At 49.5% G+C, this 27680-nt stretch overlaps 1 protein-coding gene and 7 non-coding genes across 9 annotated transcripts; 3 read left to right on the forward strand and 5 right to left on the reverse strand.

Moving 5' to 3' along the window:
- Positions 1–4292: 4292 nt before the first annotated feature.
- TRNAL-AAG lies at positions 4293–4374 on the forward strand. Its single transcript has one exon. It is a non-coding gene; the product is annotated as a tRNA-Leu (tRNA).
- A 428-nt stretch (positions 4375–4802) lies between these two features.
- TRNAV-AAC lies at positions 4803–4875 on the reverse strand. Its single transcript has one exon. It is a non-coding gene; the product is annotated as a tRNA-Val (tRNA).
- Positions 4876–5172: 297 nt separating this feature from the next.
- TRNAP-UGG lies at positions 5173–5244 on the reverse strand. Its single transcript has one exon. It is a non-coding gene; the product is annotated as a tRNA-Pro (tRNA).
- Positions 5245–7610: 2366 nt separating this feature from the next.
- On the reverse strand, positions 7611–7683 carry TRNAT-UGU. Its single transcript has one exon. It is a non-coding gene; the product is annotated as a tRNA-Thr (tRNA).
- A 3106-nt stretch (positions 7684–10789) lies between these two features.
- On the reverse strand, positions 10790–18247 carry TRIM7 (tripartite motif containing 7). Of its 2 annotated transcripts, none has more exons than XM_032848024.1 (8): positions 17696–18247; positions 16678–16773; positions 15341–15571; positions 14536–14558; positions 14124–14239; positions 13574–13609; positions 11596–12134; positions 10790–11139 (listed from the first exon to the last, which is right to left on the reverse strand). In XM_032848024.1, exons 1-7 carry the CDS (start codon positions 18188–18190, stop codon positions 11623–11625), a joined length of 1509 nt encoding a protein of 502 aa, XP_032703915.1. In that variant the 5' UTR covers positions 18191–18247; the 3' UTR covers positions 10790–11139; positions 11596–11622. The 2 variants fall into 2 exon arrangements, with proteins under 2 accessions (XP_032703915.1, XP_032703916.1); XM_032848025.1 differs by lacking the exon at positions 17696–18247 and adding an exon at positions 17059–17079.
- A 2476-nt stretch (positions 18248–20723) lies between these two features.
- On the forward strand, positions 20724–20795 carry TRNAA-UGC. Its single transcript has one exon. It is a non-coding gene; the product is annotated as a tRNA-Ala (tRNA).
- A 461-nt stretch (positions 20796–21256) lies between these two features.
- TRNAK-CUU lies at positions 21257–21329 on the forward strand. The gene has a single exon. It is a non-coding gene; the product is annotated as a tRNA-Lys (tRNA).
- A 5878-nt stretch (positions 21330–27207) lies between these two features.
- Positions 27208–27280, reverse strand: TRNAV-AAC. Its single transcript has one exon. It is a non-coding gene; the product is annotated as a tRNA-Val (tRNA).
- Between the last annotated feature and the right edge of the window lie 400 nt (positions 27281–27680).

Genomic DNA, 27680 nt, shown 5'->3' on the forward strand with positions numbered 1-27680 from the left:
TGTGCTTGTGCAGTCAGTATGTGCACTTTCTTCCCCCAGGTAACAGGGTGTCTAACTTCTATCAGTTTCGCTCATGCTTGAATGTCTTACGTATGCAAATAACAGAATATAGGATGTTTTATCCCTGACTTCTTTTGCTCAGTATTAATGTAAGTGAAATCCATCCATGTTGTTGATTCTTTTTTTTTTTAAGACTTTTTTTTGAGGGGTGCCTGAGTGGTTCAGTGGGTTAAAGCCTCTGCCTTTTGGCTCATGTCCTGAGCCCTGCACCCGGCCCTCTGCTCAGCAGGGAGCCTGCTTCCTCCTCTCCCTCTCACTGCCTGCCTCTCTGCCTACTTGTGATCTCTGGCTGTCAAATAAATAAATAAAATATATATTTTTTTAAGATTATTTATTTATTTATTTATTTAAGAAAGAGAGAGAGAGAGAGAGAGCGCGCGCGCGCGCGCGCGCGCGCATGAATGGGGGAGGGGCAGAAGCAGGCTCCCTGATGAGCAGGGAGCCCGATGTTGGGCTCAATCCCATGACCTGACAGGAAGGGAGACACAACCAACCTAGCCACCCGGGAACCTCCCATGTTGTTGTTTCTAACAGTAAGCTAGTTTGAGTCTGCATGAGCTGCTGTAACAAAATTCCACAGACTGAGAGGCTTATAAACAGCAGAAATTTATTTCTCACAGTTCTGGAGGCTGGAAGTTCGAGATCAACATGATGGAGTTCTGATGAGGGCTCTCTTTCAAGCTGCAGACTGTCGGCTTCTCACTGTGTCTTCATACGGCAGAAGGGACAGGGAGCTGGGCATTAGGATTGCAACACCTGAATCTGGGGGAACACAAACATTCAGACCATTTTGTTATTGTTGTTGTAATTATTCCACATATGACTCTGTAAGATTTTATTGATTCAGTGTAAATATGGTGGACCTTTGGACTTTCTCCAGGTTTGAGTTATAAGTAAAACTGCCGGGAGCATTTTTGCACACAATTCTCATTATTTCTGCACTCATGTCTGTAGAATTGCTCTGTCATCATGCAAGATATACTTGCAGTAATTCTAAGATTTGTCACACACAACCTTTGTCTTGACCTGATATAAACACAAGTGTGCGGGGCACCTGGGTGGCTCAGTTGGTTACATGTTGGACTTTTTTTTTTTTTTTAAGATTTTATTTATTTATTTGACAGAGATTACAAGTAGGCAGAGAGGCAGGCAGAGAGACAGGAGGAAACAGGCTGCCTGTGGAACAGAGAGCCCGATGTGGGGCTCGATTCCAGGACTCTGGAATCATGACCCAAGCCGAAGGCAGAGGCTTTAACCAACCGAGCCACCCAGGTGCCGCCACGTTGGACTCTTGATTCAGGCTCAGGTCATGATCTCAAGATCCTGAGACTGAGCCCTACACTCAGCAAGTAGTCTGCGTGAGATTCTCTCTCTTCCTCTCCCGTTGCCCTTCCGTGGAAGATGGAAATTAGCTGGGGGGAGAGAGGTATTTTGAGGTATTTAGTAGATTCTAACTTCTGACTCATAAATAGAGAGGTGGTTCTGGAAGAAATCTGGACAGGTTGAAGATTGCTGTTTTTGCAAAACGACCCATGATTATGTAGGCCTTTCGTTTTCACTTTAAAATCTTTTTATCGGGGGCGCCTGGGTGGCTCAGTGGGTTAAGCCGCTGCCTTCGGCTCAGGTCATGATCTCGGAGTCCTGGGATCGAGCCCCGCATCGGGCTCTCTGCTCAGCAGGGATCCTGCTTCCTCCTCTCTCTCTCTGCCTGCCTCTCTGCCTGCTTGTGATCTCTCTGTCAAATAAATAAATAAAATCTTTAAAAAAAAAATAAAAATAAGATCTTTTTATCCTCTTAACACAGTTTTTCATAGAGGAAATGTTTTTAATTGTTATGAGGTCCAAATTATACATTTTTCCTCTTTGGTATCAAATTTACGAACTCTTCACCCAGCTCTAAGTCCTAAAGATTTCTATTTTTATTCTAAAAATTTTATAGTTTTACATTTTACATTTAAGACTGTGATCTCTTTTGAATTAATTTTTGTGTAAACTGGGAGGTTTGGGTTGAGATTCATTCTTTTGCTTAGGGACATATATTCTCTTGCCTATGGATCTGAATTGCTTTTACACCTTTGTCAAAAACTGATTGGCGATAAAATATTTGCAAACCACATAAATATGAGAAAGGACTTTTAGCTGAAGTATATAAAGAACTATCAAAACTCAACATTGATAAAGTCTTCAATATTAACAGAATAAAGGGATAAAAAACCCACATGAGTACCTCAATTGATGCAGAAAAGGTGTTTGACAAAACTCAATACCCTTTCATGATAAAAACACCTGACAAACTAGGAATAAAGGGAAACAGTTGAATGGTTAAACAAGGTTTGGTACATTTATACCAGGGAGCATTACTGAACAATAAAAAGAAATGAACTGTTGACACCTGGAATGAATCCCAAAGGAATGATGCTGAGTAAAGAATCCAATCTCTAGAGACTACGTACTCATTCCATTCACATGGAATTCTTGGCATAACAAAATTACAGAGATGGAGAACAGATTAGTGCTTGCCAGATGCTAGGGATGGGGAGCAAGGTAGATTAGAAGGGGTTGTGTGTGGTTATGAAGTGGGTAGCCCAAAGGAGCCTTTTAGTGATGGAAATGTTCCATATTTTGATTGTGGTGACAGGCAGAAGAAGCTACACATGTGATAAAACTACTACATAGAGAAATCTGAATAAACCCTGTGGCCTGTACCAAAGTCAATGTCCAGTTTTGTGACCATACCGTAGTAATGCAAGATGTCAACTTTGGGAAGGGCAGGTGAAGAGGGCATGAGACCTCCCTGCATTTCTTTGCAATTCTATGTGAAATCTATATTTCAAAATTTTGGCCAGGAGGAGGGTTGCTTTTTGTTTGAAGATCTCAGATTCCAAACTGGTTGGCACTCTCTTGTAAGAACTTGATACTCTAACTTGGGGAGATGTTTAGACCATGAGAGCCCTGCTAATGACAGAGGCTGTGGTCAATTCACAGTTCCCTACAGCTGCGTGGACACGTTTTCTAATCTACGCTGAGGATCTCAGTGTGGGATAGAGATGGTTCTCACTGAGTAGAAGGTCCTGTTATTAAAACAGGAGATACTCAGCTGAGACCACCTCTGAATGCCCATAAGCCCTGAAAGATACACACTTTGGCTTGAAAACACACAGCTGTATACAGTTCTAAGAATCTCGTGACAATCTTTACATTAAGAAACTAAGCAAGAGAAAAATAAATCTACTAGGATGGTACAGTAACCCTAGTGTACTCCACTCCAGCACTGGCTACCCACCCCTCCTCAATCTCTCATTAAAAGTCAAAACCCCAGGGACAGAATTCAAACTTCTCTCATCAGCAAGAATTTAGACCCAGCTATTCAAATGAGGTTTGGAAAGATTTAGCGACATAATCTAAAAAGCATATTTCAAATCTGTATCTACAGCAGATAGACATAGTGCAGGGGGTAATTAACGGAAAAAGAAACTGGAGGTTAATTCATCAAATACTGATAGTTATCTCTAATTTGTGGGTTTTCCGGTGAATATTTTTCTATTTTTTTTCCCTGAATGTGCTGTTTCTTATCTTTTTTTTCTTTTCTTCCCTTTCCTTTCTTTTTCTTCTTTTCTTTTTTAATGGATTTTTATAACGGGGAGGGGAGGGAGTATTCCTCATAGGGTATCCATCCAGCGTGTTTTGTGAAGGTTTGATATCTCCAACTGGAACACTTGTTTAAAAGGGTGGACACCTCAGGCAGCAGAACTGTGACCTCTGAGATCACGGCCACTTCTAAAAGCGCTGGTTCTATTGCCAGGGGGAAAAAAAAAAAAGGTTATGGGTTAAAAAAAAAAAAAAAAACTAAGGGGGGGGTGCATGCAGGGTTCCCCTCTCCTTTATTTAATTTCTAAAAATAATGGACACTCACGGAACAAATTGGAAAAACAAAACAAAAAACAAAAAACCCTGCAGGTGCTATAGGCTTCCCTTCCGCGGGGTTCACGCCCATTCTCCAAAGTGAACGGTGGGCGTTAGAGTCCTTCCCCAAACCAGGGCCGAGGGCGTGCGCTCCGCGAGTCCCTCTCCTCTGCGCGCGGGTGGAGCCCGGGGGCTCTGGTCAGACTAACCCCGCCGGTCGGGATAGGGGTCTGCCCTAACCCTAAATTCTTCCCAGCGCTTTCTTTCCTTGAAGACCCTTGCAAAGTTAACAGCGGGGAAAGGCGACACCCCAAGCACGAGTCCCGTGGGGTAGTGTGGCCGAGCGGTCTAAGGCGCTGGATTAAGGCTCCAGTCTCTTCGGGGTCGTGGGTTCGAATCCCACCGCTGCCAGCTGAGGCGCGCAGTGTGCCGTTTTGCTATCGATCCCAAAGAGTGGGACGAAGCGGAATCGGGCACTGTCCGCTTTCAGTGTCACCCAGCGGGCGGCCGGCCGCCGCGCTCTGCGCCTTCTGTGCGCTCAGGTGGGGCTGGGGTCATGTGGTTACAGGCGTGCGGGGCGGCCATCCTTGTCTCCGTCCTGGAAGAGCGCACAGAAGGCGCCCACGTCTCCAAATAGGCGGAGAGGAAGGATGGTGGACGTCCTGAACCGAAGCCAGGTTTGTCCGGTACAGTCTCCGAAATTCACCCCAGGGTAATAAATCCCGAATAGTAGTTGACGGTGGATGTTCTAAGCCGGGGCCGAGTTTGGCTCATGGTCTCCCCAAATTTTACCTAGCAGGAAGAAAAAGAAGGGGGGAAAAAAAAAAGGCCTCACAAGTTGTTTCCGCCCGGTTTCGAACCGGGGACCTTTCGCGTGTTAGGCGAACGTGATAACCACTACACTACGGAAACCCGCCAGTGGCTTTTTCCCTTTTAATATTCTTAATCGTCGCGAAAGCCTTCCGTGGCAGCGGCCGCAGCGCTTTATGGCTGAGGAGAGAAGACGCCACTTCCCGAATTGGCGGAAAACAACCTCGAGCCGCTGTGCGAGCGACCGTCGGTTTCGGGGCGACGCACTCGCTCTTCCACCTGCCCTTCTGCCCGACCCCCCAGCCCCTCGGAACTCTCGGGTCCGCCATCTGCCCGCCCAAGACCCCAACCTTCCGCCCGAGAAAAAATGGTGTTTAAAACCACGTAAAATGAAAAAGCGGGCTCGTCCGGGATTTGAACCCGGGACCTCTCGCACCCAAAGCGAGAATCATACCCCTAGACCAACGAGCCATCCCATGTTTTTGTTTTTGGTTCAGTCCGTAATCTGGGTCTGATTGGAATAGGTTTTGGTCACCAATGGGAACTTTTATTTTTAACGTTTTGGAATTATCCCCTGGACCTTGGGGTCGCAATCCCCGCTTGCACTTGCGGGCAGCTCGCCCGGCGAAAGCTCCCGGATCCCTCGGCCCCTCTCTGTGCGCTGGGAGAGCCTCCCCGCGAGCGCGCCTCGGACAGCAGGCAGGGGCACCCTTCCGCTTTGGAGACGGGGAGCCCCCGCCCAAGGGAGCCCAAGCAAGGCCCAAGTCTGGAGGCCCCGGGCCTAGGCGCCGAGTCCGGGAGCAGCCGGAGGGCTCCGGGAGAGGAAAAGGAGCGAGGTTTGGAGAGGAGGCGGGACAGACGGGGTCTCGCGCCGCGACGGGCGAAATGAAGTCCGAGTGGTCCCTTCAGGTGGGGCGCCTGGTAAAAGGGCTTTCGTTTGTTTTTAATGCAAATGTGAAAAGCAACGCAAAGCTTTGCAAAGCTATTTGCAAATGTAGGGAAGTGTAGGGTAGAAACGAGATGACCCGCGGCAGTGCCTGGGTGCCCAGCTCGGGAGGCTCGCACCAGAGCGCGTGCGCACTCGTCGCGCAGGCTGGGCGTCCCGGCTCTCCGCGTGGAAGCGTTTGCCGGGGAGTAGCGGTCGCTCGCGGCGAACCAGAGTCCAAGGCTGTGAGGGAGCGCTCCTCCTTCGTCTTGGACCTGCTTTCCCCAAAAGGCTTTAACTGCACTGGGTTATCCGGAAGTAAAAAAATTTAAAAAACAAAAAACAAACAAATTAAAAAAAAAAAAAACATTTAAAAAAAACCCAAAAACTGATTTTGGTTCCCTGATGTAAAATTCACGAAACTCCACTCAGAGGTGGCCCAAAAGTTCCCAGAAAAATTCCCTACGAAGATTGTTGCAAAACAGAGTGGGAGACGAATGGGGCTAACCCTCTTCCAGGAAACACAGTGCTCATTCCAGGATTTTGCTCAGGCTTCTGCGCTGACCGCTCCATTCGCTGCTTCTCTCGGCCTCTTCCTCGGAGCACAAGATGCTAACCGGCCTCTTCCTTAACTGGCACCGTCCTCGCCTCCTTTCGTGCGCGCGAAGTGTTGGATGGGCTCTGTCCTGGGCCACCGTAAGTCCTCGCGCTCCTGGTCACGACCGCCTCCGAGTTGCAAGCATTGGCTTCCCTTCTCTATGAGATTATATCAGAAAAGTGCGAGCAGACGTCCAAAACTGGGAACACCTGCCCTAAAGTTTTTCATTGCGACATTTGCTTTTTTTTTTAACCATTTCGGTTTTCTTTTAAACACAGAATTAATATATACTAAACTGACTTTCATTCATTTATGCTGTTCAAGGAAGTCAAGCGTACGAAATGCAAGTATATCCCCAGAGAGCGATGGGGGCGCTGCCGGATAGGGAGGGAGCCAGGCTCACGGGAGGGCTGGGGACCCGCCCGTCACGGCCTTTGCCTGCACACGACCAGGCGGCCTCTGCCCAGCCGCGCCATCCCAGCCCGCAGGAGCCCTCTGTCCGGTCAAAGGGGACCTTCAAAAACTCCAAGCCGCACTCCAGCGCCGTGTGGGTTTCGGGAAACAACCCGGCCCGGTGCCCCAAAGTGGAGAAAACCACTCGCGGAACCCTGGGGAGACGCGGGAGAAGGGATGAGTGGACTGTTGAATGGGCGCGCAGGCCTTCCCATCAGCCCGCTCTCATCCAAAGAGCCAAGACTGCATCGAGGTCCGGACAGATGCGCCCGGGATGAGCCGGGCCGCATCTGCACCTGCCGGCACCTCCGCGTCCGGGACTCCCAGGATTCATCCACCCCTATGCGCCCACCCTCAGGAGCAGGGCACCTCAGGAGCGACCTGGCCTCGGGAGCGACTACCTCACTACAGAGCCTAGATTGTGGGGACCCACGGCAAGCCAAGCGGGGGCTTAAACCTAGCCCCCCTCCCGACTGAAACAGGTTCCCAGGGTGTGTTGCGGGAAGGTGGGCGTAGACAGCTCGCCCCCACTAAACGAAGAAGATAGAGGAGATGAGGACTTGGCCCTGGGCTGAGTGGGGTGAGAGGAGAACGGAAGGATCCGCCGCAGACTTCCCGAGAGCGCGCGAAACGCGCGAGGGACCGCTTTGGAGAGGTTGCGCGGAGCCCGCGGAGCCTGTGACCGCAACGCCACGGGTGCAGCGGGTCTGGATCCTCGAGAAATGCGCCCACTTCTCGTCACGCCGCATCCGAGGAGCCAAGACAAGTCAGTTCACCTAGGGCCTGGCTCCCAGAAGGGCGGAAATTTGTGTTGGTTCACGCATCTTCCGCTTTTGCAAAGGAGTGGAAAAAACGGAATGAAGGCCCCAGCGAGATTTGAACTCGCGACCCCTGGTTTACAAGACCAGTGCTCTAACCCCTGAGCTATGGAGCCAACTGCGATCTACCGTCCTGCGCAAGAGCAGTTGACACGGCCACCGTCCACCGCGCAGCCGCAAAATGCCGCAGGGAGGAGCCAAGTGCTGAGAGGCGGGCCGCCGCCTTTCAGCCAAAGAGAGCCTAATGTCGCCGCCGCAGTCTCAGCAGCGATGTCTGCCAGTATCAAGGGCGGCAGGCCAAGCCGCAGACCCTGAGAGAAATAACCGCAGAGAGAGGGCAGACGCAGCGCCCCGCCGGGCTGTGAGGGATGGGGGAGGGCAAGACGCTACGCGGTCAGGGGCGGGACCTCCAGTGGGCGGGGCTTAGGAGGGCCCGAGGCCTTCCGGGGGCTTAGGGGTCAGGGGCGAAGACTCGTTGACAGGAGAGGGCCAAGGCTGGCTGTGTACGAGCTTGAGGGCCCGAAATCAGGGCTGCGCGGGAGGTGTTACGGGGAGGGTGTCAACAGGCCTGTCCTGAAGGAATCCAGGTGCGGGCTTGGAGGGTGGGATTCAGTGGGCAGCGAGAGATCTGGGGGGAGAGCCCGAGAGAGGGAGTCGGAGAAATCAGAAGGTCGGGGCGTGAAGGATTAGGAAAATTAGACAAATTAGGAAAAGGCAACCCATTGGGCCCGCCTTAACTCTTGCGGAACCAGTTTCCTAAGAGCCCCTAAAGGCCCAAGGGATACGGGGCATGAAGAGTATGAGAGCCCAGGTGAGGGACAGGAGATGAGAAAGTGGCCGGTGTCCAAGATATGGAAGCAGCCCAGTGTCCATCACTGATAAATGGGTAAAGAAGGGGTATATTTACACAATGCAATGCTATTCAGCCAAAAAAAAAAAAAAAAAAAAAGAAAGAAAGAACCCACGAAATCTTGCCATTTGCAAGGACATGGATGGAGCTAGAGAGCCTAATGCTAAAGGACCTAAGTGAGAAAGATAAATACTCTATGATTTCACTCATGTGTGTAATTTAGGAAACAAATGAGCAAAGGGGGGAAAATGAAAGAGAGACAAATCAAGAAATAGACTATTAACTGTAGAGAACAAACTGATGGTTATTCGAGGGGATGGGGTGGGAAGAGGGGTTAAATAGGGGATGGGGATTAAGGAGTACACCTGTCATGAGGAGCACAGGGTGATGTAGGGATGTGTTGAGTCACTATATTGTACACCTGAAGCTAATAAAACACTGTACGCTAACTCACTGGAATTAAAGACTTGAGATAAAACTTAAAAGAACAAAGTGATGGCTACAAGTGATGGACCTTGACCTGGTGGCCCAACCTGCCCCATGGTCCCTGCAAGGCCAGGTGACTTGGGTCTGTGGGTGCCCTCCAGTCTGCAGGTTGAGCCATGTAATGGTCTGCTGTTGTTGTTTGTTTGTTTTCAGGGAAATGGCTCATGCAACTCAAGGATCTGGGATTCATGGGTGGGATCTGAACGAACCAAGTTAAGCCAGTCATTGCTTTCAGAGACCCAAACATCTCCCAGATCTTGGGATGCCCAAAGGATGGGAGAGAAAAATGCACACAATCACACAAACCCTCACACCCGCAGAGTGATATCCGAAGTCACTACACTGCCCTGGTGACCGAAAGAGAGCGTCTCTTATCCCCAATCTGTGATTGTTACTGTAACTGTTGTTATATTTCTTCAGATATATAGATGACCTGTGTAGTTATTCTGCAAACACACATACTCCAGTAGGCACACAATCCCATTCGCAAACACAAAAGCTGGAAATATACACACAGCCAGCCAGCCCTGCAGTCCCCAGACCTGGCCCTACAGGCACCTTCTCCAGACACCCCCCTTCCGTGACCTGTAATATATTCTGCAGCACAGTTGTTATGTGACTTTACTTGTGCTACTCAATCCAAAACCCATACAAGCCCAGATACCATTAGGGCTTGATGATAACATCAGCCAATTTAATTAGCAAGTGAATGTTAAAAATGGGTTTTCCTTGTGGAAACTAGTGGGATTCAAATACAAGTATTGGCTATAGTGTTCTAAAGCTACTCTCCACAGAGGACTCACCCTCTGGAATGAGACAATAATACTATAGCCTGGACTCTTTTTTTTCTTAAGATTTATTTATTTATTGGAGAGAGAGAGCATGAGCTGGTGTGGGGGTGGGGGGAGTTGTGCAGATGGAGTGGGAAAGAGAGTAATCTTAAGCAGGCTCCATGCCCAGCACAGAGCCCCAGAAGGGGCTCGATCTCACCACTGGAGATCATGACCTGAACTGAAGTCAGGAGCCAGGCACTTAACTGACTCAGCCACCGCTGTAGGCTGAACTCTTATATGAACCTGTCCCCAGCCCATAAGTCACTGGATTCTGAATACCTGGTGCTTTGGCCACTGGGTCTACCTCTAGAACAGTATCATGCCTGCCCTGCAAGACTGTTGTATGCAAAGTGTGCTTGAAACCTCTCAGGGACAGAGCACAGGAACTCCATGACACTTGCAGACCAGAATATCCAGTTGTCACTGTCCCTACATGCCCACACACCTGTCTAAACCTGTGCGGGACAGAACAGGCCTGAGACTTTCATCTAGCCAGGTAACCAGGTAGTGGGGGAGGAAACCTAGGCCCCTGACCTAAATATGGGGTGGCTAATATTTAACAACAAATGAAAAATAGGGTCTTACCAAACTGACATATGTCTGTTTGCAACACCTAAACCTTACTCACATGCTGATAAATGCCCTCTTTGTAATCCACACACATACACCCCTGCCCCCTCCATCCAAGATATTAACACATGTGCACACATTCCTCACACACTTAAACACACCTGCTCACCCAGTCTAGCAGAAACCTTTGCTCCTGCCATGCTCTTGCATTCAGACTGGGGGAGTCAAGAATGAGCTCAGCCACCCTAGAAATGAGCTCAATCTGTATTTCCATCTCCTCATCCCTTTTCCCTGGGGAGCATTAAATGGGGAACAGCCCAACACCCCCTCCCCAAAGTCCACCCAAACAGAAGCTAGGGACCAATCAGCCAAGGGATTAATACCCCATCAGGGCACAGGCTGAACAGACCTTGGCACTAGGCTGCTGCTGGCGTACATTTGCCTAGTTCCAGAAAGGGTATGTTAGAGGCATGTCTGTGCTGATGGCAGTTGTGTCTGTAAAATCGTAAGTGCTGTTCTGTGTTTCAAAATTCCATAACCTGTGGTCTCCTTACTCAAGGGAGATTATACCTTGGCATCTGAAAGGGGTTCAGGCATCTGTGAGAACACAGGGCTGTCACTGTGGCTGAGAATATACATATCACTCTTTCTGTATCATCAGCTTGAGGGGTACTGGAAGGTAGCCAGGTCCTGGGCTTTCCTCTCGTGTACAGGTCAAGAATCTCCTTCCAGTTCTGGCCCAGGCTGTTCTCTGAGCTGGGAGGGAGTACAGTACTCCTTTCTGAGTAGAGACCCCAGGCCGGCTGGATCCAGGTGTCTGGAGGCAGAGCTGACTGCAGTCAAGAAGGGAAACCAGAAGGGATGGTGAACTGGGCTATCTGGGCCTGACCCTGCACACTGAGGACAGCACCGGGTTTGGTGCTGCTGGACAGAGGCCATGCCAAGCCCAGGCAGGAAGCACCAGAGATGGGAGGTACCTGTCAGCACGTGGGCTCCCTCCTCACCCGCCTCCACTTCCCCATAGCTCAGGCCAGATCCACCTGCCGCCAGCAGCAGAGGGCAGGCCCCAGGGGCCAAGGACTCTCTTCCCCAGCTCAGGTGCCCCAACCCTTTTCCACATCGCCTGTTCTGCTGGCTCCAGTGTTGTGGGTCTGCAGGAGCCCCTCCAAGGCCGCCCAGGCCGAGTTCGGGGAGCGGCGAGGGGGGCAGGCCCGAAGTCACCAGGAGGCTCCGACACTGCTTCCCCTGGGCAGCCGGGACAAGAAGGAAGGCACCCTTGCCTGACTCACACTCTGGGGCAGGCGGAGGAAGTCCTCTCAAGGCCAGATTCGCAGGTAGGTGCCGGTGGAGCAGACGGAGAAAAGGGGGAACACGCGCTCGTGGAAATTGACGCGGAACGTGTACAGGTGGCGCATGTCCTCCGCGGCGTAGAAGGACACAGCCCCCACCTCCAGATCCAGGGCCACCCGCACGCGGGACAGCTGGCCACAGCTGAGGGGCGTCCGCTCGGGGCTAGTCACCGCCCAGTACTTGCCGCTGTTGAGCTGCAGCGCCCAGACGCCCTCCTCGGGGGTGAAGGGTGTGAGGCCCTTGCGGCGCACGCTCTCCCGCGCCACGCCGAAGGCCCAGCCGTCCTTGGAGCCCACTTCCACCTCCCAGTGGTGCCGCCCGGAGGAGAAGCCGCAGGACGCCAGCACTCGCGTGTTGGTGTCAAAGCGGCGTGGGTGGCAGGGCACGTCCTGGGCCCGCTGTCCGAGGCGCACGCTCTTCAGATCCAGAGAGAGGATGAGGCGGGGGTTGGCCGTGTCCGGGTCCAGGGTCAGCTCCACTGAAGGCAGACACAGGCAGGGACGTCCCGTGCAAGCCCCTCGCTCAGCCCTCCCCGGCTACCTCTCCACCGCCAGACGCCCACAAGCACGCGGGGAAGTCAGACAGGTGAAGGGTAGGAACCTGATTGGGATCCCAGTTCGAAGAGATCCACAAATCCCATTTAAAAGACAATGGGGGGGCGGGGATTTTGAACACTAGATACTGGAAGAACTGTTACCTTTTCTAATGGTGACTATGGTTTTGTGGTTTTCTAATTTTTTTAAGTATATCTTTAGAGATAACATTTATGGAAATATTTATGGAAAGAACTTATTTGTGATTTGCTTCCAGTGGGAAGAAGTGGGTAAGGGTGTTTAAGAAAAATATTAATTGAAGGTGTGTGATGAGAAAGTAATATTCATTGAGATCTCCTACTTTTGTGTATGTTTAAAATTTTCATAATAAAAACTTAAAATGTGCACACTTGTCCTAATTACTATCTTCCAGGACTGCTGTGGCCCCCCGGAATCCCACAATTCAGTATCCCTGCCCTCCTGCAGCTTCCTTTCTGGGGGAAGGGGAGAAGAGACAATAAAACATAAATATGGATGATAAGAAGAATCAGGAGAGAAAGCTGTAATTTCAACCAGAGTGGCGAGGGAAAGCGAAAAAGCCTCACTGTGCAATTCAGCAATGACAGTAAGGAAGTGAGGAAGCCACATATACTGAGGTCTAGAGGAAGCATATACCAGGCTGAGCCCCAGCCAATGCAGTGCAAATGCCCTGAGGTGGGTGTGTGCTTGGTGCACTTCAAGAGCAGCTAGGAGGGCTTGTCATGTCTGCACAGAGGAAACCAGGGGAAGAGTGTGCACTGAGGCCTGATCCCTCAGCCTGGAAGACCACAGTGAGGACTGTGGTGAGGGAGAGGGTCTGTCCCAGGGTTCTGCACAAAGGAGGGGCATGGTCTGACTCAGCTGGTTTAGATTCTTCCAAAGTAAATTCTGACTTAGCTTGTTCAGTCATCAGCATCAGGAGTACGTGCCCTCCCCTCGCCTGCCCTCCTGTGGGTTTGGCTCCCATTCACCCCAGAGCTCTGCAGTAATCAGAACTGCCTCCCTTCCTCTCTTCAGTCTCCTCCTGCTTTCCCTGACCACCCCCACCCACACACACACACATACAACCTGTGTCCCCAGGAGAGGTCTCTATCTGTCTGGGAGTGGGGAGAGGGGAGAGCGCCTGGTCCAGGGGAATGACCCACAATTTATAGGCCTACAGGTCCCACTGCAGCCTGAGGGAGGCAGAATTGGGAGGCAAGGATGAGGAAGCAGACAGCAGAAAGCAGAGGCAGGCAGGCAGAAGGAACAAGCAAGCACAAAGCCCAGAGAAACCTCATGGTCAAGGACTAGATTCTCTGCACGGCCAGATAATGGGAACTCCCTTTCACAACAACCACCATACCTTTCTCCTCTTTCTCCAGCTCTCCCCGAAGATCCTCTGAGGAGGAGAGACAAAGCAGTGTATGTGTAACTGACTGGGGAGATTGTCTATTTGGCAATGATAGCAATACCACCTCCTCTGACATTTATAGCCCTACCTGCTCACCCACTGCCCAGATACCCCAAAGGCTGAGAGTTGATGTGCAGGCACTGGGTCAAGTGTGGGGGATGGTGAAGGGCAGTATCCTAGCTCTACCTCTCCAGCTTCCCCCTCTTTTGCCTGAGCTGGTCTGAGCTGAGCTCTTCTTCCTCATCCCTCTTTTTGCTCCTACTACTCCCCTCTACCCTGACTGTCCCTGGGGGAATCTTTGTGCTAGGAAGATGGGGGGTGGGAACTTCTGCTGAATGGATTTGTTACCACCATTTCCCTGCACCAATCTGGCCTTGACACACCCTAGCTCCTATTTTCTCACATAACTTTTGGAAAGGCACATCCTTGGGACCCTAAACTACCAGAAACACCACATGGCCACCAGCACTGCATGGCCCAGCCCCAAACACAGGCCTCTTACCTTTGAACTTCTTGAGCAACCCCTTTAAGACAAAGGTCTTGAGGGAAACATTCCAGACTTTATTCTTCATCTCAGAAGAGACTGTGGTTGGCTTGGGGCCAGGCACATTGTTGCATCTGCAGGACAAAGACCCTGAGGAAGGCCCCCAAACACTGTCCTATTCCCAATGGGCTAAGACAATTAGGATGGCGAGGTCCTCCTGGTGGGGAGAGGTGAGGAAAGGAGAGGCTGATCTTACACCAAAATATGCACAGTCAGGCAGGTGGACGTTTGCCTTAGGGAGGTACACAGGTAAGACAGTGTAGGAGTTGGGAGGTGAGAGGTCAGGGGTGAGGGAGTGAAGAGAGACAGCTCAGTGGAAAAGGAGAAGAGCCAGCTTGGAGAGGCCTAAGTAACTCATAGGTCCACTCACCTGCTTAGTGTGTTTCGGAATTCCTGGAAAGAAAGATAAAAGAAAACCAACTCGGCATCAGGTAACCTCTAGTCACCCTTGATAAAATAAACTGGCCTCTTGTCCTGCTTCTAGAGGAATAAGCAGTACGGTGTACCAGCCCCCACCATCTGCATGGGTCCAGATGGCAATGGCTTTCTGCTGGTGGCTGATGAGTGGGTGTCTCATCATCTCCCTTCCCACAGCTTTGCAAAGGCTCCCTTCATTACAGATTCATCACTGGAGCCATGTGCTGGGATCCAGTGTTTCCTGCGCTCTCGACACTGCCCCAGATAAGACACAGTCCTTTGGCAATGACTGGTCACTCAGATCAGCATCTTTTAAATGACCATGCTTGACCCATTTGTGACCTGTGATGTTTATTTGTGGATCATGACTATTTACTTTCAAAGAAAGTAGAGTAGAAAATGTCAAAATGTCAAATGCATGTACTAAAGAGAAATATTATTTTCTGAGACTTTTGTCACAAGGCTTCTCTACGCCTTGTATATAGCTCTTTGGATCTCCTTTCTGTCTGTTAGATTGGATACTGCCCAATTCACGAATCGCTGAGTAAAAGCAGAAAGATCTTTATTGTGGCTCAAGGTCAAGAAAGTTTTGTATCTTTTTATACCTTTAACCCCGGGAGAATCAGGGCAGTCTTCTCCAGTCCTCTTCTGCTCAAGTATGTGATTCTACTAAACTCACAGAATCTGACTCTGTTCTCACTTGCCATTTGTGATGCCTTAGGATAAATGATTCATACCTCTGGCCAATCCAGACTCACCTGGAGAAAGTCAAGGTCAGGCTTTCGAGATGTCTCCTGGATCTGGCTGCTGAGTTTGGAGAGCTGGGTGATCTCACCCCCAAGCTGAGCTATGTTCTCATTCTGCTTCTGTGTCACCTCCCGGGACAGCTCCTCCAGACGGCCCAAGAGCCTGCCCTCCTGCTCCACCAGGAAGGCCCGCAGTGCCTGGAACTCTGCACTCACCTTCTCTCTCTCAGCTGCCATCTGCTTCTGTCTCAGGAAAGTAGAAGTTGGAGAGGCAATGGCACATCAAGATCTAGCATTTGGACAGTAGCCTCAGCCATCCCACAGGACAGAATTCCACCCACCTCACTGTTCAAGAGTCAGAGGCTCACCTATACATACCCACCACCCACATCCTCTAGTTTAAATATCCCAACTCTGAGCACACAGCAGCTTCAACACATGCTCTCACGTCCCCGGTCACAAATGTGCTCTCTCACCAACCTAGAGCAACAGCAAACTTGCCACAGAACCACCCCATAGCTGTCTCATTTGGAAAGGAGGAAGAATAAATTAGGGTCTCCCAGAGCCACTGTATGGATTAAACTGAGGTCACCTCCTCCTCATGCCCAAACACATGTATTTTGAGTTAAAAACAAAACAGCGGGCCCAAAATGGAGTCACCCATGCTAAGTCCCATACCAGGAAATAGAAACGTAATTACAGATTCAATTTTCCCAGAAATAGAATTTTTAAAAAGACAAGCAAGAATCCCCTGATCAGCATTAGTTAAGTAACTACCTGATAAACCCCTACCCTCCCCAAGAGGGAAAGTAACTTTGCCATAACCAATCTGCTTTTTGGCGTAGTATAAATTCCTTCTTCCTGCTCCCTTCTGCCTATATATAAAATCTTTTGCCTTGTATAGCTTTTCAGAGTTTTTGGGTTTTTGTTTCATTTTGTTTTTGTTGTTCTTGTTGTTGTTGTTTTTTCTCTGAGAGAGAGAGAAAGAGAGAGCACAAAAAGGGGGAGCAGCAGGCAGAGAGGCAGGCTGCTCGACATGGGCTCAATCACAGGACCTGGGATCACGACCTGAGCCGAAGGCAGACGCTTACCAACCAAGCCACCAGGTGCCCCTTCAGAGTTCTTTCCTATCTGCTAGATGGGCTGCTGCCCCATTCATGTATTGCTGAATAAAGCCAATAATATCTGCAAATTTTACTCAGCTAAATGTTCTCCTTTAACATTTGTCATCCCTCCAATTTTCATTCTTGACTTTACTTCTTTTTAAAGAATGCCCCCACAGGGCCAGGATGGTGGGCAGCCCTCTGTTGTCACTGACAGAGGGCCCACCTGGGGGATGCTCAGCTCACCAGAAGCTCCTTGCTCTCCTTCTCTTCCATGGAACGAAACACATCATAGTCCTCCAGATCCTTCTTCAAGACCTTCAGCCTGGACTCTAGGAGCTCCTGCAGGGGGGTGAGAAGGGAGACATTATCGGGGGGGGGGGAGGACTCTGAAAACCCCAACTTGTGCCTTTCTGGAGCTATCCAGGAGAAAGAGAACCTCTTCATTGAAGAGAGGAGGCAGGGTTGAAGCCATATCTGGACATAGGGATGGCTACCACCTGCATAGGCTCACATAAGGGAAGAGAGCAACTGAAGGGTAACTCCTAAGCTCCAAAGTCTTATTTCCTAAAGACCATCTGTACAAAATCCAAGCTGAAATGCAGGCTATGTACAAGCCCAGCCTACCTAGTCTTCCCCTCTGCTTTCCTCCTCACCATCAGAAAGCCTCCTGTGTGGGAGGGCTGGAGTGGAGTAAGGAGTAAAGAAAGACTGGGGGCTGTGTGTCCGAAGCCTCTGTGGACACCCCAGAAAGGAGGCAGGGAAGAGACTGCCCCAGATCCGTATCTTTGACACAGCCCAAGACAGTCTTTGGTTCTCTACTCAGCCCAGGAGTCCCCCACTGCCTGGCCCCAACCCCTCGGAAGGCGGTCCCACTCGACCCCAGGACGCGAGGGCGCAGCACAGCGCCACGCCCAGGGAAAGGGCTGAGAGAGCAGGCAGGGAAGTGTGGGTGTGGCCGAGATACTGCTGGAAGCCGTGGAGAGAATCGCCAAGTCCGTGGAGGTATCGCGAAGGCGGGCCAGTAGGGAGCCCAGAGGGAAACTCGAGGTGGGTGGGAGGGTGGTGTTGGCGGAGCGGCAGCGACACAAAGAGAGCCGCACTCAGCACCCAGCGCTGGGTAGCTCGGCAGAGGAGGAAAGAGGCAGGGTCTCCCCCAGGCCCCCCGCCTGCCCGCCGGCTGTATGCGCCGCGCGCGCGGGAACGCCACGCGAGCTGGGTCTTGGCGGTCTGCGCGGGGGTGGGGGCGGGGCGCGGCGCTCACCTTAGCTTCCTGCACAGCCTCGTCCAGCGGCAGCACTGCGTGCGCGCGGTGTTCGCGGGCGCGGTCGCACACCACGCATATGGCGCGCCCGTCGTCCTGGCAGTAGAGCTTGAGCGGTTCGCCGTGCTGGACGCACCCGGCCGCCGCCGCCTGCGCGGGCCGGCGCTCCCCCATCGCGGCCGCCGGCAGACTGAAGCGCCGCAGCAGCGTGGCCACCGAGGCCAGCTGCCGGTTGGGCCGCAGCTGACTGGGACGCACGGGCTCTCGGCACTGCGGGCAGGGCAGCGCGCGGGACGCCGAGGGAGCTCCCACGCCGGGGCGCTCCCAGCAGCGCGCGATGCAGGAGCGGCAGAAACTGTGACCGCACTCGACGGACACCGGCTCGCGGAACAGCTCCAGGCATATGGAGCAGGTGGTCTCGCCCTGCAGCTCCGCGGCCAGTGCCAGCGCCTCGGCCCCGGCGCCGGGGTCCGTCCGCGGCCCCACCGCCGCCATGCGCTCCCTCGGCGGTCCTGAGCCGGGCGGTGCTGGGGAAGTCGAGGGGCCCGACAGTACGCGGCTCCGAGTGGGTTAGCCAGGTCCGGCCTCTGATCACCCACTGGGAGAGAAAGGGCGGGGCTGGAGCCGGGCTGTCGGAGACCGGAGCTGAGCGCTTGCCCGGCCGGGAAGCGAGACCGGCGCAAGCGCGCGGTGGGCGGGCCAGACCTCACTTATCGATCGGATCCAAGTGCGGGCCGGCGCCGTGCGCCCCACTCGGGGCCCCTCAAACACTGGCTTTGGTCTGTAGCCTCCTCTGTCCCCTGGCGTCCCCTCTCCGTCGCCCACCCCCCACCTCGCTCAGACCCTCCGCAAGCCTCTCTAGGCCACCCCCAGCCTGATCCAGTCAGCCGTGGGAAACGGGCCTGGACAGGTGGGCGCACACACCCAGCTGGGCGCCACTCCCGATCCCGACCTAGCACGCCCGGGCCAAGGGCCTAGCGCTCGGGCCGCAGTGTCAGGTTCCCGGAGTGCAGGTTTGTCCTGGCCCGGGGCTGAGCTAAATTTAGGGTCTGGAACGTGGCTCTTGCCCCCACCCCCAAGCGTGGCTTGTATCCACTTCTGTGGCTTCTTCTCCCACCGTTGTTCTCCTTCTTGTTTATCCTTTCTTTAATTCTTGGCTTTGAACAAATAATACATTTACAATACATTTTCCCACTTTAATCTCCACCAAACGAACCCAGTCCTCTACTGTCCCTCCAGAACTGCCAGGAATATTTGGTTCCACCACCATTCCTCATTCCCAAAGGGCACTCGGGGCGGGCTTTAGACACCACCCTCCTCAGAAACCACTCATGTCAAAGTCACCAGTGACCTCAGTAACCTAAAGGCAAAGGCTCCTCCTCGGGCCTACCTCACCTGCCCTTTCCTCTGATGCTTCCTCCTTGCTGACACTCTTTCCAGACATCTTTGTGGATGCTGTAGTCCCTGGCTCTCCTACTTTTTTCTTGGCCTCCCTCGTGGGTTCCTCCTCCTCTTCCTGCACTTGCTCAGTTCTTGGACTTCTGTCTATACTCACTCCTGATCTCTTCCACTTCCTTGGCTTGAAAGACCCTCTTCTTGTGGATGCCACAGTACACATCCCCACCCAGCATCCCCTGCTATTCTGGGCTCTCACATCCCACTCCCAGTAGCATGTTCTAAGGGATATCACACAATCACCATATCCACAACTGTACTTCTAATCTGCCTCTCCACCTGTTCCTTCCAGAGCCTTCCCCACCCCACCCCATGTAACAGCAACTCCATCCCTCCAGGTGCTCAGGCCAAACTGGGAGTTCTCCCTGCGACTCCCTAGAGGAAAAAATGCACATGCTCCACCCTCAATCCCCTGTGTGTCCTCACTCACGCCCTCCACTGCACCATCTCCAATGACCTCATGATCACAACAGTTCTCTCCCCTTCGGTCACACTGCCCTACCCCAGCTTCTCCACCCAGCTATGAGAACAGTCCTGTTGAAATGTTAAGTCAGATCAATTTTAAGTTCTCCTCTGCTCAGACCCTCCATTGGCTCCCACTGCTCAAAGTAAAAGTTGAAGTCTTTTATAATCCTCCAAAGGCCCTACCTGTTCTTTGACCCCACCCCCTGCACCCAGCCTCTCTACCTGCATCTCCTATCACTCTTCCCTATTGACTCCTCTGTTCCCACAGGGACTGCCTTGCTATTCCTGCAAAATGCCAGCAAGATCCTATTTCAGCACCTTTGAACTGGCTTTTACCTTTACTGGGACCTCTCTTTTCCCATACTTGCATGGCTTTCCCAAACTTCCCACCTCCTTCCAGTCTTGTTTCAAATGTCATCTCTCAGCGAAGCCGGCCGGGACAACACTGTTTAAAATCACCTCTTATCACACTCTTGTCCTTCAACCTAGCTCTGTTTTCTTTCTAACACTCTGGAATCTGAGCTGTTAGAGGAGATGACTGTGTCAGTTTTGTTCGTGGCTGGACCCCCAGGTTTCTAGAGCAATTCTTGTTGCACAGTAAGAAAAGTAAACTTTTCTTGGGTTGAACTGATTTAAACGTGGTTCCAAATTCAGATTTACAGAAGTGGTTCACAGCGAAAAATGTGCCCAGGGTCTATGCTCCAGTCTCTTTCCATCCCAAACGATCAACTTTGCGATTCTGAATTATTTTTACACAAATATTATGTCGTTTACTACACTCCCGTTCTTCCTGGTTAACAAACGTAGCAGCCTGTACAGTCTTCCTTACTTTCCCCTTTTGGCTCACAGTTCATTTGGGGCATCGTGCCTGATGGTTTCCCCTACGTTTTCCACGGCTGCCTTCGGGTGTTTATTCCGGCTCTGTTCTCCCTGCCGGTGTCCCTCAGTGGACACCCGCTGTCTGGAGTCAGTGAAGGGCTCGAACACACCTCCGGCCCTGCCCGACCGGCTTTGCAAGCATCTGGGCTGTCTTACTAGGCTCGTAGCACACCCACTGCCCATACTAATAAGCAGCCAAGGGAATGTACAGAGAAGATTCCAGCAAAGTGGGGATGTAGCTCAGTGGTAGAGCGCATGCTTTGCATGTATGAGGCCCCGGGTTCGATCCCCGGCATCTCCAACGCGGGTTTGCAGCTTTCTTTTTTTCCTTCCATGCCAAGTTTTCAAACGGCGAATGCTCGCAGAGCCCTGCGGGCAAATCCCGCATCTGGAGTTTGCCCAGACTGGAAAGAGCGGCGGCGGCAGGACCCACCCACTCCAATCCCAAGACCCTACCTCTAAACTCCTGATTAAAATATCACAAGGTGAGCGTGCTAGTGGCATTATGAGGACCACGTTTCCCCTCCTTTGCGCCCTGCGCTTTCCGGGAGTGGGGAAAGGCTGGTTGGCTGGCAGAGCAGAGCAAGCAAAAAAAAAAACAGACCCAGGTGGGAGGGGCGGTCAGGCAGGATCTGCCGAGGTTGAGTTTCCAGGTCTTCCTAGCGGCTGGAGTTTGCAAAAAAACCTCCTTTTGCGTCTGAAGCGGCCGTTAACCTGAATCCTACCTTGAAGTAAGAGTTGTTAAAGCCTCGTTTACTAGGTGCCCGGCTAGCTCAGTCGGTAGAGCATGAGACTCTTAATCTCAGGGTCGTGGGTTCGAGCCCCACGTTGGGCGCAGCGTGTCTTTTCTTGTCCTAGGTCTTCAGTTTGGTTCACTTCTTGCTTCCGTCGGAGACGGATAGAGAAATTCTATTCTGGCAATTTCTTGTGTGCGGTATTGTGGATATAGCTTTGTTCATTAATTTATGATTTACTGCTAACAAAATGAATTTTACAGAAGTGTATGTGAATTAGTTTCTAAAATTGTTCAAATATGCGTAATAAAACTTACTGTTTCACTAATTGTTACATGTACAGTACTGTAGCTTTACACACATTCACACAGTTGTGCAGCTATTACCACCATCCATTTCCACAACTTTTTCATCAGGAAATACTAACTCCCCATTCTGTCCTTCCTCCAGCCTCTGGCAACCACCATTCTACTATCACTATGACTACCTTCCATTATATATATATCCACACGTTACACTTTTTTTAATCCTTCATCTGTCTATAAACATTTGGTTGGGTTCCTTCTGCCTTTTTGGCTTTTGTGAATAATGTGGCTGTTAGCATGGTGTGCAAATATCTGTTCAAGTTCCTGTTTTCACTTCTGTTGAGGATATACCTAGAAGTGGAATTGCAGAACATACGATATTTCTTTTTTTTCTTATTTTTCTTTCTAATTTTAATTCCAGTGTAACATATGGTATTTCTATGTTTAATTTTTTGAAGAACCGACCATAGCATTTTCCACAGAGTTCCACAAAATGAGTTTTTAAAACATTTTTTTGAGTAGGTTGTACACTGTACTGTTCAAAAATTGAACCATACATAAAAATATTCAGCAAAAAGGGTCTGTCATCTCCCCTCCTTAGGTAACAATTTTTGTACCTGTTGTATATAGTCTTGCAAGTCATATATCTTTTGATGCAAATATATTTCTATTTTCCTCTATTTTATACAAAAAGATAATTATAACTCATATTTGAAGATCTTTGTATCTCAAGATGTAGAAAATTTTCTAAATCTTTTTTTTTTTTTTGAAGCTGCATAATGTTCACCTGTAGATGACTCATAGGTTATTTAACAGATCATCTACCGATGGACATTTGTATTGTTTCCAATCTCTTGTTATTATAATAAATTCTGCAGTAAATAAGTATGTAGTGTTATTATTTTGCACTTTTGCACTCTTATCTGTGGGCCAAATTCCTGGGAGTGAGATTGCTGGGTCAAGGTTTATATGTGATTGTAACTTTATGGAAATAAATCACTGGACTGTAGATCCTATGGGGTGATTGATAATCCTTCCTGCCAGCCATGAACCAGGTTGCCTATTTCTCCACTGCTTTGGTGACAACGGGCAGCTTTAACAAATCTGACATGACTCCATCCCCCCAAATTCCCTCACTGCTTGTCCTACAAGATAAGATGATATCCATTGCAGGGCACTGTCTGACGGGAAGAGGCGCCTTCCTTTTGCAGCTCACAGGAACATACTCAGGCAAAAGATTCTGAAGATCAGCGTCACTCTTATTTATGGCTTCTATAGGACAACATCATTTTTTCTTTTTTCAGGCTTGTTTCTGTGAAGCCTATCATGTTTTCTTCAAAACCATGATATCACTGCAAAGCCACGACACCACTGGAAAGGCCTACTCAATTATTTCTTATTCTGAGAATTTTCTCCCTTGAACAGAAAGAATACAAGTAAATATAAGAAATTAAATTTGTATGTGATTTTCCACTTGGTCTTGGTGTCATATGGGGCATATTTAAATTATTAGGTCATGCATGTGACTTGTGGTTTATGATAATTATATATAATTTATAATTTACTTATATAATTATATAAATATATAATCTACATATAAATAAATAAACCATCCTCTTGAATATTTTCATTTAAAACCTCATTTGAGACAGAAAATTATCTCCTTGTTTAAGCTATTTACAGCTATTTTCTAGCTAGTCTAAAAATACTCCAATATCAGCTCTTTCTTTAACAGTCAGTGGTTTCCTTTTACTAGAGTTGGCAAAGCCTTTCTCTTAGGGTCTGTGTAGCATCAGGAGAAATGGTTCAACTACCATCAAATGCTACCCTGTTTATAGTATATCACATTTGTTTGTGGGTGCAAAATCTCCTAAATAAAAGGCAGGTCTCGGTCACATGGTGTTGTCCTGGGGAATGTAAATTTGGGGCAAACAGGAAGACAAATGTCAACCAGAGCAACCTAATTCTGGAGGACTGCATGCTAAAGGAACAGTGGCCAAATAGATGGCCCAGAATGACCTGCTCTTCCATTTTGTGTCAGGACCAACTGGATTAAAATCACTGGATATTTTGGGAAACTCTCTCTGCTGTTATTTGAGATGTTTAATGTCCAAGGACTAAGGAACGTTTTTTAATATGGAAAAGAACACGAACTTGCTGTGTGATTAATATTCAATTTATCCAGTTGTAAATGTTAAAGCCTAGTTTTTCTCAAGGTTTGAAGTTCAATTTACAAATACTGGGGGTTTTTTTGTTGTTGTTGTTTTGTTTGTTTGTTTTTAATCAAACCAGCAGTTTCTGGAACAGGAAAAGTTACTAGTTCCTTTAACTAGTTCCTTCCCTAGTTCCTTCATGAATTGTGATTATCAAAAGGCATCATTCTGAACAACTGAGCCACTGGTGATATTTTCTCTTAGACATTCCAGGTGACAATTACGGACTGAACCCCCACCGAGTATGGAGGAGAAGGCGGCACTGATTAGGTCACAGCTGGAGTGGAGAGCCAGGACCTGAACCTCAGTTGCTGCTGTTGTCTCCCTAACCACCAACTCATAGCAGTTGGAAACACCACGTGTATTGTCTACTTGCAATCTTCTGAATGAGCCTATGTGTTCATTCATCTGTCCTTAAAAACTCCATATCGAAGTCCTACTGTAGCCTGGAAGTCCTCTTAAGAGTATAGATCTGGTGTCCTCCACACATTTTTCTAACCGCTTGTAAACAAAATCAGCAGCTGGTGTGGAAGGAATCATCAGAATGCAGAGCCAGGGAGGTATGGCTGTGAATCCTTATCCTCCCAAGTTCCTGGTCTTCCTTTTCGCCTTGAATCCACCAAGCACACTCCTACTTCGGAGCCTCCCAACCCTCAGCTCCCTCTCCCAAAGGCCTCTTCCCAAGATCTTTGAAAGGCTGGCTCCTTTTTTCCTGACTAAGCTCACTGTCACCTCTTCTGATACATCTTTCTTAGCCCTTCTCTAATGCTGTCCTCTGTTTGCTTCCCACTCTATCAGATCTCCCTCGTTAATTTTCTCACAGTCCTTTTCACCCTCTGAGATAGAGCCAGTGGGGTGGGAAGAGATAAAATTGGAATTATAGAAGAGAGAATACTGAAGCTGGATGATGGGTACTTGGCATTTCATAATACCATTGTCTCTACTTTAAATTTCCTAATAAAAATATTTTTTAAATAAAGCAAAAGGTTATATACTTATGAGTGAGAGATTTAAAAAATTAAGTAATTTTGTACAGTAATGATATTGAGGCTTATTTGAAAAAATGTAAAGATCTAGCAAAAGCTACAGTTAAATAGAATGCTCAGTGTTCACTCATGGCCTTTAAACTATTTCCCTAGGGTACTTGGAAGTGGGGGAATCAGAGACCTTGGGCTCCATGCATTGTCCTGGCACTTAGATTTGGCCTTTTCTTTTACTCATCACTGAAAAAAAAAAAAAAAATTGAAGCTCCCTGTACAATCTCCTGCATCCTAAGGCAGGAAATATTACAGAAGGATCCAAAGCATGAGTTGCTTCCAGGAAACAAAGATACTTTCAAATTGTGAGGGCAATGCTGAAAAGATAAAGTAGCCAATGTGAAGGAGCTCCCTACTGATAAGCAGCTATAATTTAAGCATCAACAAGAGAATAATAGCATTAATTGAAACAAGATAAGTCTAGGAAAGCTTTAAATGACAATGTTAATGTCAATGTTAAATGACAAGTTAGCATTAAGTGTAAGCCAAAAGAAATATGACTCAAACTAGAGAGCTGCCTGGGGAGCTTGTCGTCCCAGTCCAGCTTGTTTTTTGGTGTTAACTTTGTGGCTTTGGATTTGTTTACTGTCTCCACAAGGAGCAGGGATGAAAACTCTTAGGTCAGCTGAGGCACAAACCAAAATCCTTCTGGCAAGAGTGGCTGAGTGATAGTACTGACCTCCCAGAGTTCTGGGGCCACCAAGGAAGTCAGTTTGGAGGGTGTGCGGGAGACACTCCAGCAGTATAGAACCTGGGATGAGGGGCATGTACTGACTCACCTCAACTCATTAAAACATGAAAAACAAAACAAAACAAAAACAGAAAAAATTGCATCAGCAGCAGAGGGAGAAGAATTCTCCAGGTGAGGTCCAGAATCCTTCCTTCTTCATTCCTCTGGGTCTCTTAAGTTCCATGGCTAGTCCCTAGCCTTCAAGGTGGGTGAGTAACATCTGTAAATTCTGGAACGTGTACAAATAAGTATGAAAGAGAAATGACAAAGAGATGGGCATTGTTTTTTTTTTTTTTTAAGAACCTTATGCTCTTTTTGGTTATGTTTTGTCTGCATTTAAGATGTGTGAAACTTCAAAGGCAATGTGATTTACAACACTGGTGTTTTATTTGGCCTCCCAGTTTGATAGAAGTGCTGGGTAAGAAGCTGCTTGTCAGATGTGTTAAGCGTGCCCCATCAGGTGTGATAGCATGAGCCCTATTTTCCAGGCGGGAAAGCAAGCTGCACTACAGAGGTGCACAGGGGTGCGTCTCTACGGACATCTCTCAAGCCAGGAGCACTGGGCTTGGGGGGCTCCCCCAAAAGTCGCTGGGCTGCTTCCCTGAAGCCTTCACTTTCTTAGCCCCCTTGAACTCTAGAGCCTGCTTCTACACACCTGCAGCATCCCACAGGCTCCAGACCAACGAGCTGTAGGTGAGGCTGGGTGAAGAGGGCGGCTGGGTGAGACACCTCTGGAGGGACTGATGGTCCTTTTGACGGTTCGCCACCGCTGAGGAGAACACAGTGGGAGGAATGCAGAGTAGACGTCAGGTGGGTCTGCCTTAGGGGGCACACGGGGAGCGGCAGTAGGGCGTCACTTGGAGGAGCAGGGGTGGGCCCCCTGAAGACAGGTTGATGGAGGCCCTGAGCTGGAAGTGAAACCAGGGGGGTAGAAGAATTTAAACTTGCACGTGGGAGTGTCGGTGGTGTGGACTGGCCGCCGTTGCCGTTGGCCTCACCCAGCCAATCACTGACAGTCCGCGGGCAGAACCAAAGCTGCTTACCCGGCTGGGCTTGATTGAATTTCTCTCGGTGCCCTGCGGCTTTTCCTCTCATCCATCCTTTAGCTCCCACTTCTGTTTCCTGTACCCCCAGGTTCCCTCACCCTCTGTGAAGGGTCTGTGCGTCAACGGCGTCACCTGGAAACCGGGGACAACAATGTTACGTACCTCCCGGGGTGGTTAGGCTCCTTTGAGGCGGACCCCTAAAATAGGACCCGACACCATCAGCACAGAGCGTGCACCTGGCGCGGTAATTACCACCGCTACGGTCTTCCTTGAGAGTACTTTTCCCAGGCCTGACTTCCACCATATATTTCCAGCTCATGCCTGCTTGCACTTTTTAATATTTCATGTGTGGTTGCGTGGGCTTCTTGCCTTTTGTTGCCTTTTAACGGGTCACGCTCGTAAGTTCTTTGAAGGAATGCTCCAAAGACATCCACCACCTTCTAATACCACAGACCTCGAGGCCTGGACTGCATTGGTTGAAGTGAACGGGTCAAGAATGAGAAAAGACAAGAGTACGTGTAAAACTATAAAAAGTATTCAAACATATATGCACATATGTTCCAAAGACAGATGACTTAAGTAAACAAATTCACTGAAACTGTTCCAGATAAAGAGGGAAAAAAAAAAAAAAGCCCAGTGCCTTGCTAGTGTTTCCGCCCGGTTTCGAACCGGGGACCTTTCGCGTGTTAGGCGAACGTGATAACCACTACACTACGGAAACAAGCAGCTATAAAGTTGTTTCGTGAGTCCAATAAGACTCATAGTCATGGGCACTGCCAGAGTCTCTACCTAACCCGGGAGGCAGAGCTCTTGGAACTATTCCACGTGGGCCCCAGTAATATTGTCTAACTGCCCAGCTCCACCGATTAGTAGATCCGGAAACCAGTCACATTTAGCAACTCAAAACAAAACAGGGAATGAAAGAAAGCAGGCGTCGCAGCAAGGAAGGTAAATGCGGCTTTGGAGGTTTGAGACTAGATAATTCTCTCCATTTTGTCTCTTTCCTCTAGCAAGACAGCTCGAGGGTAAGTTTTCACCCATTTTGAGCTGGATTGACACTAACTATCTAAAGGATTAAGGAAATGGTAAACACATTCAAAGAATATGAGCTTTGAATATAT

Source organism: Lontra canadensis, unplaced genomic scaffold (assembly GCF_010015895.1).
Source record: "Lontra canadensis isolate GAN:19392208 unplaced genomic scaffold, GSC_riverotter_1.0 scaffold199, whole genome shotgun sequence".
Classification (NCBI taxonomy): domain Eukaryota; kingdom Metazoa; phylum Chordata; class Mammalia; order Carnivora; family Mustelidae; genus Lontra; species Lontra canadensis.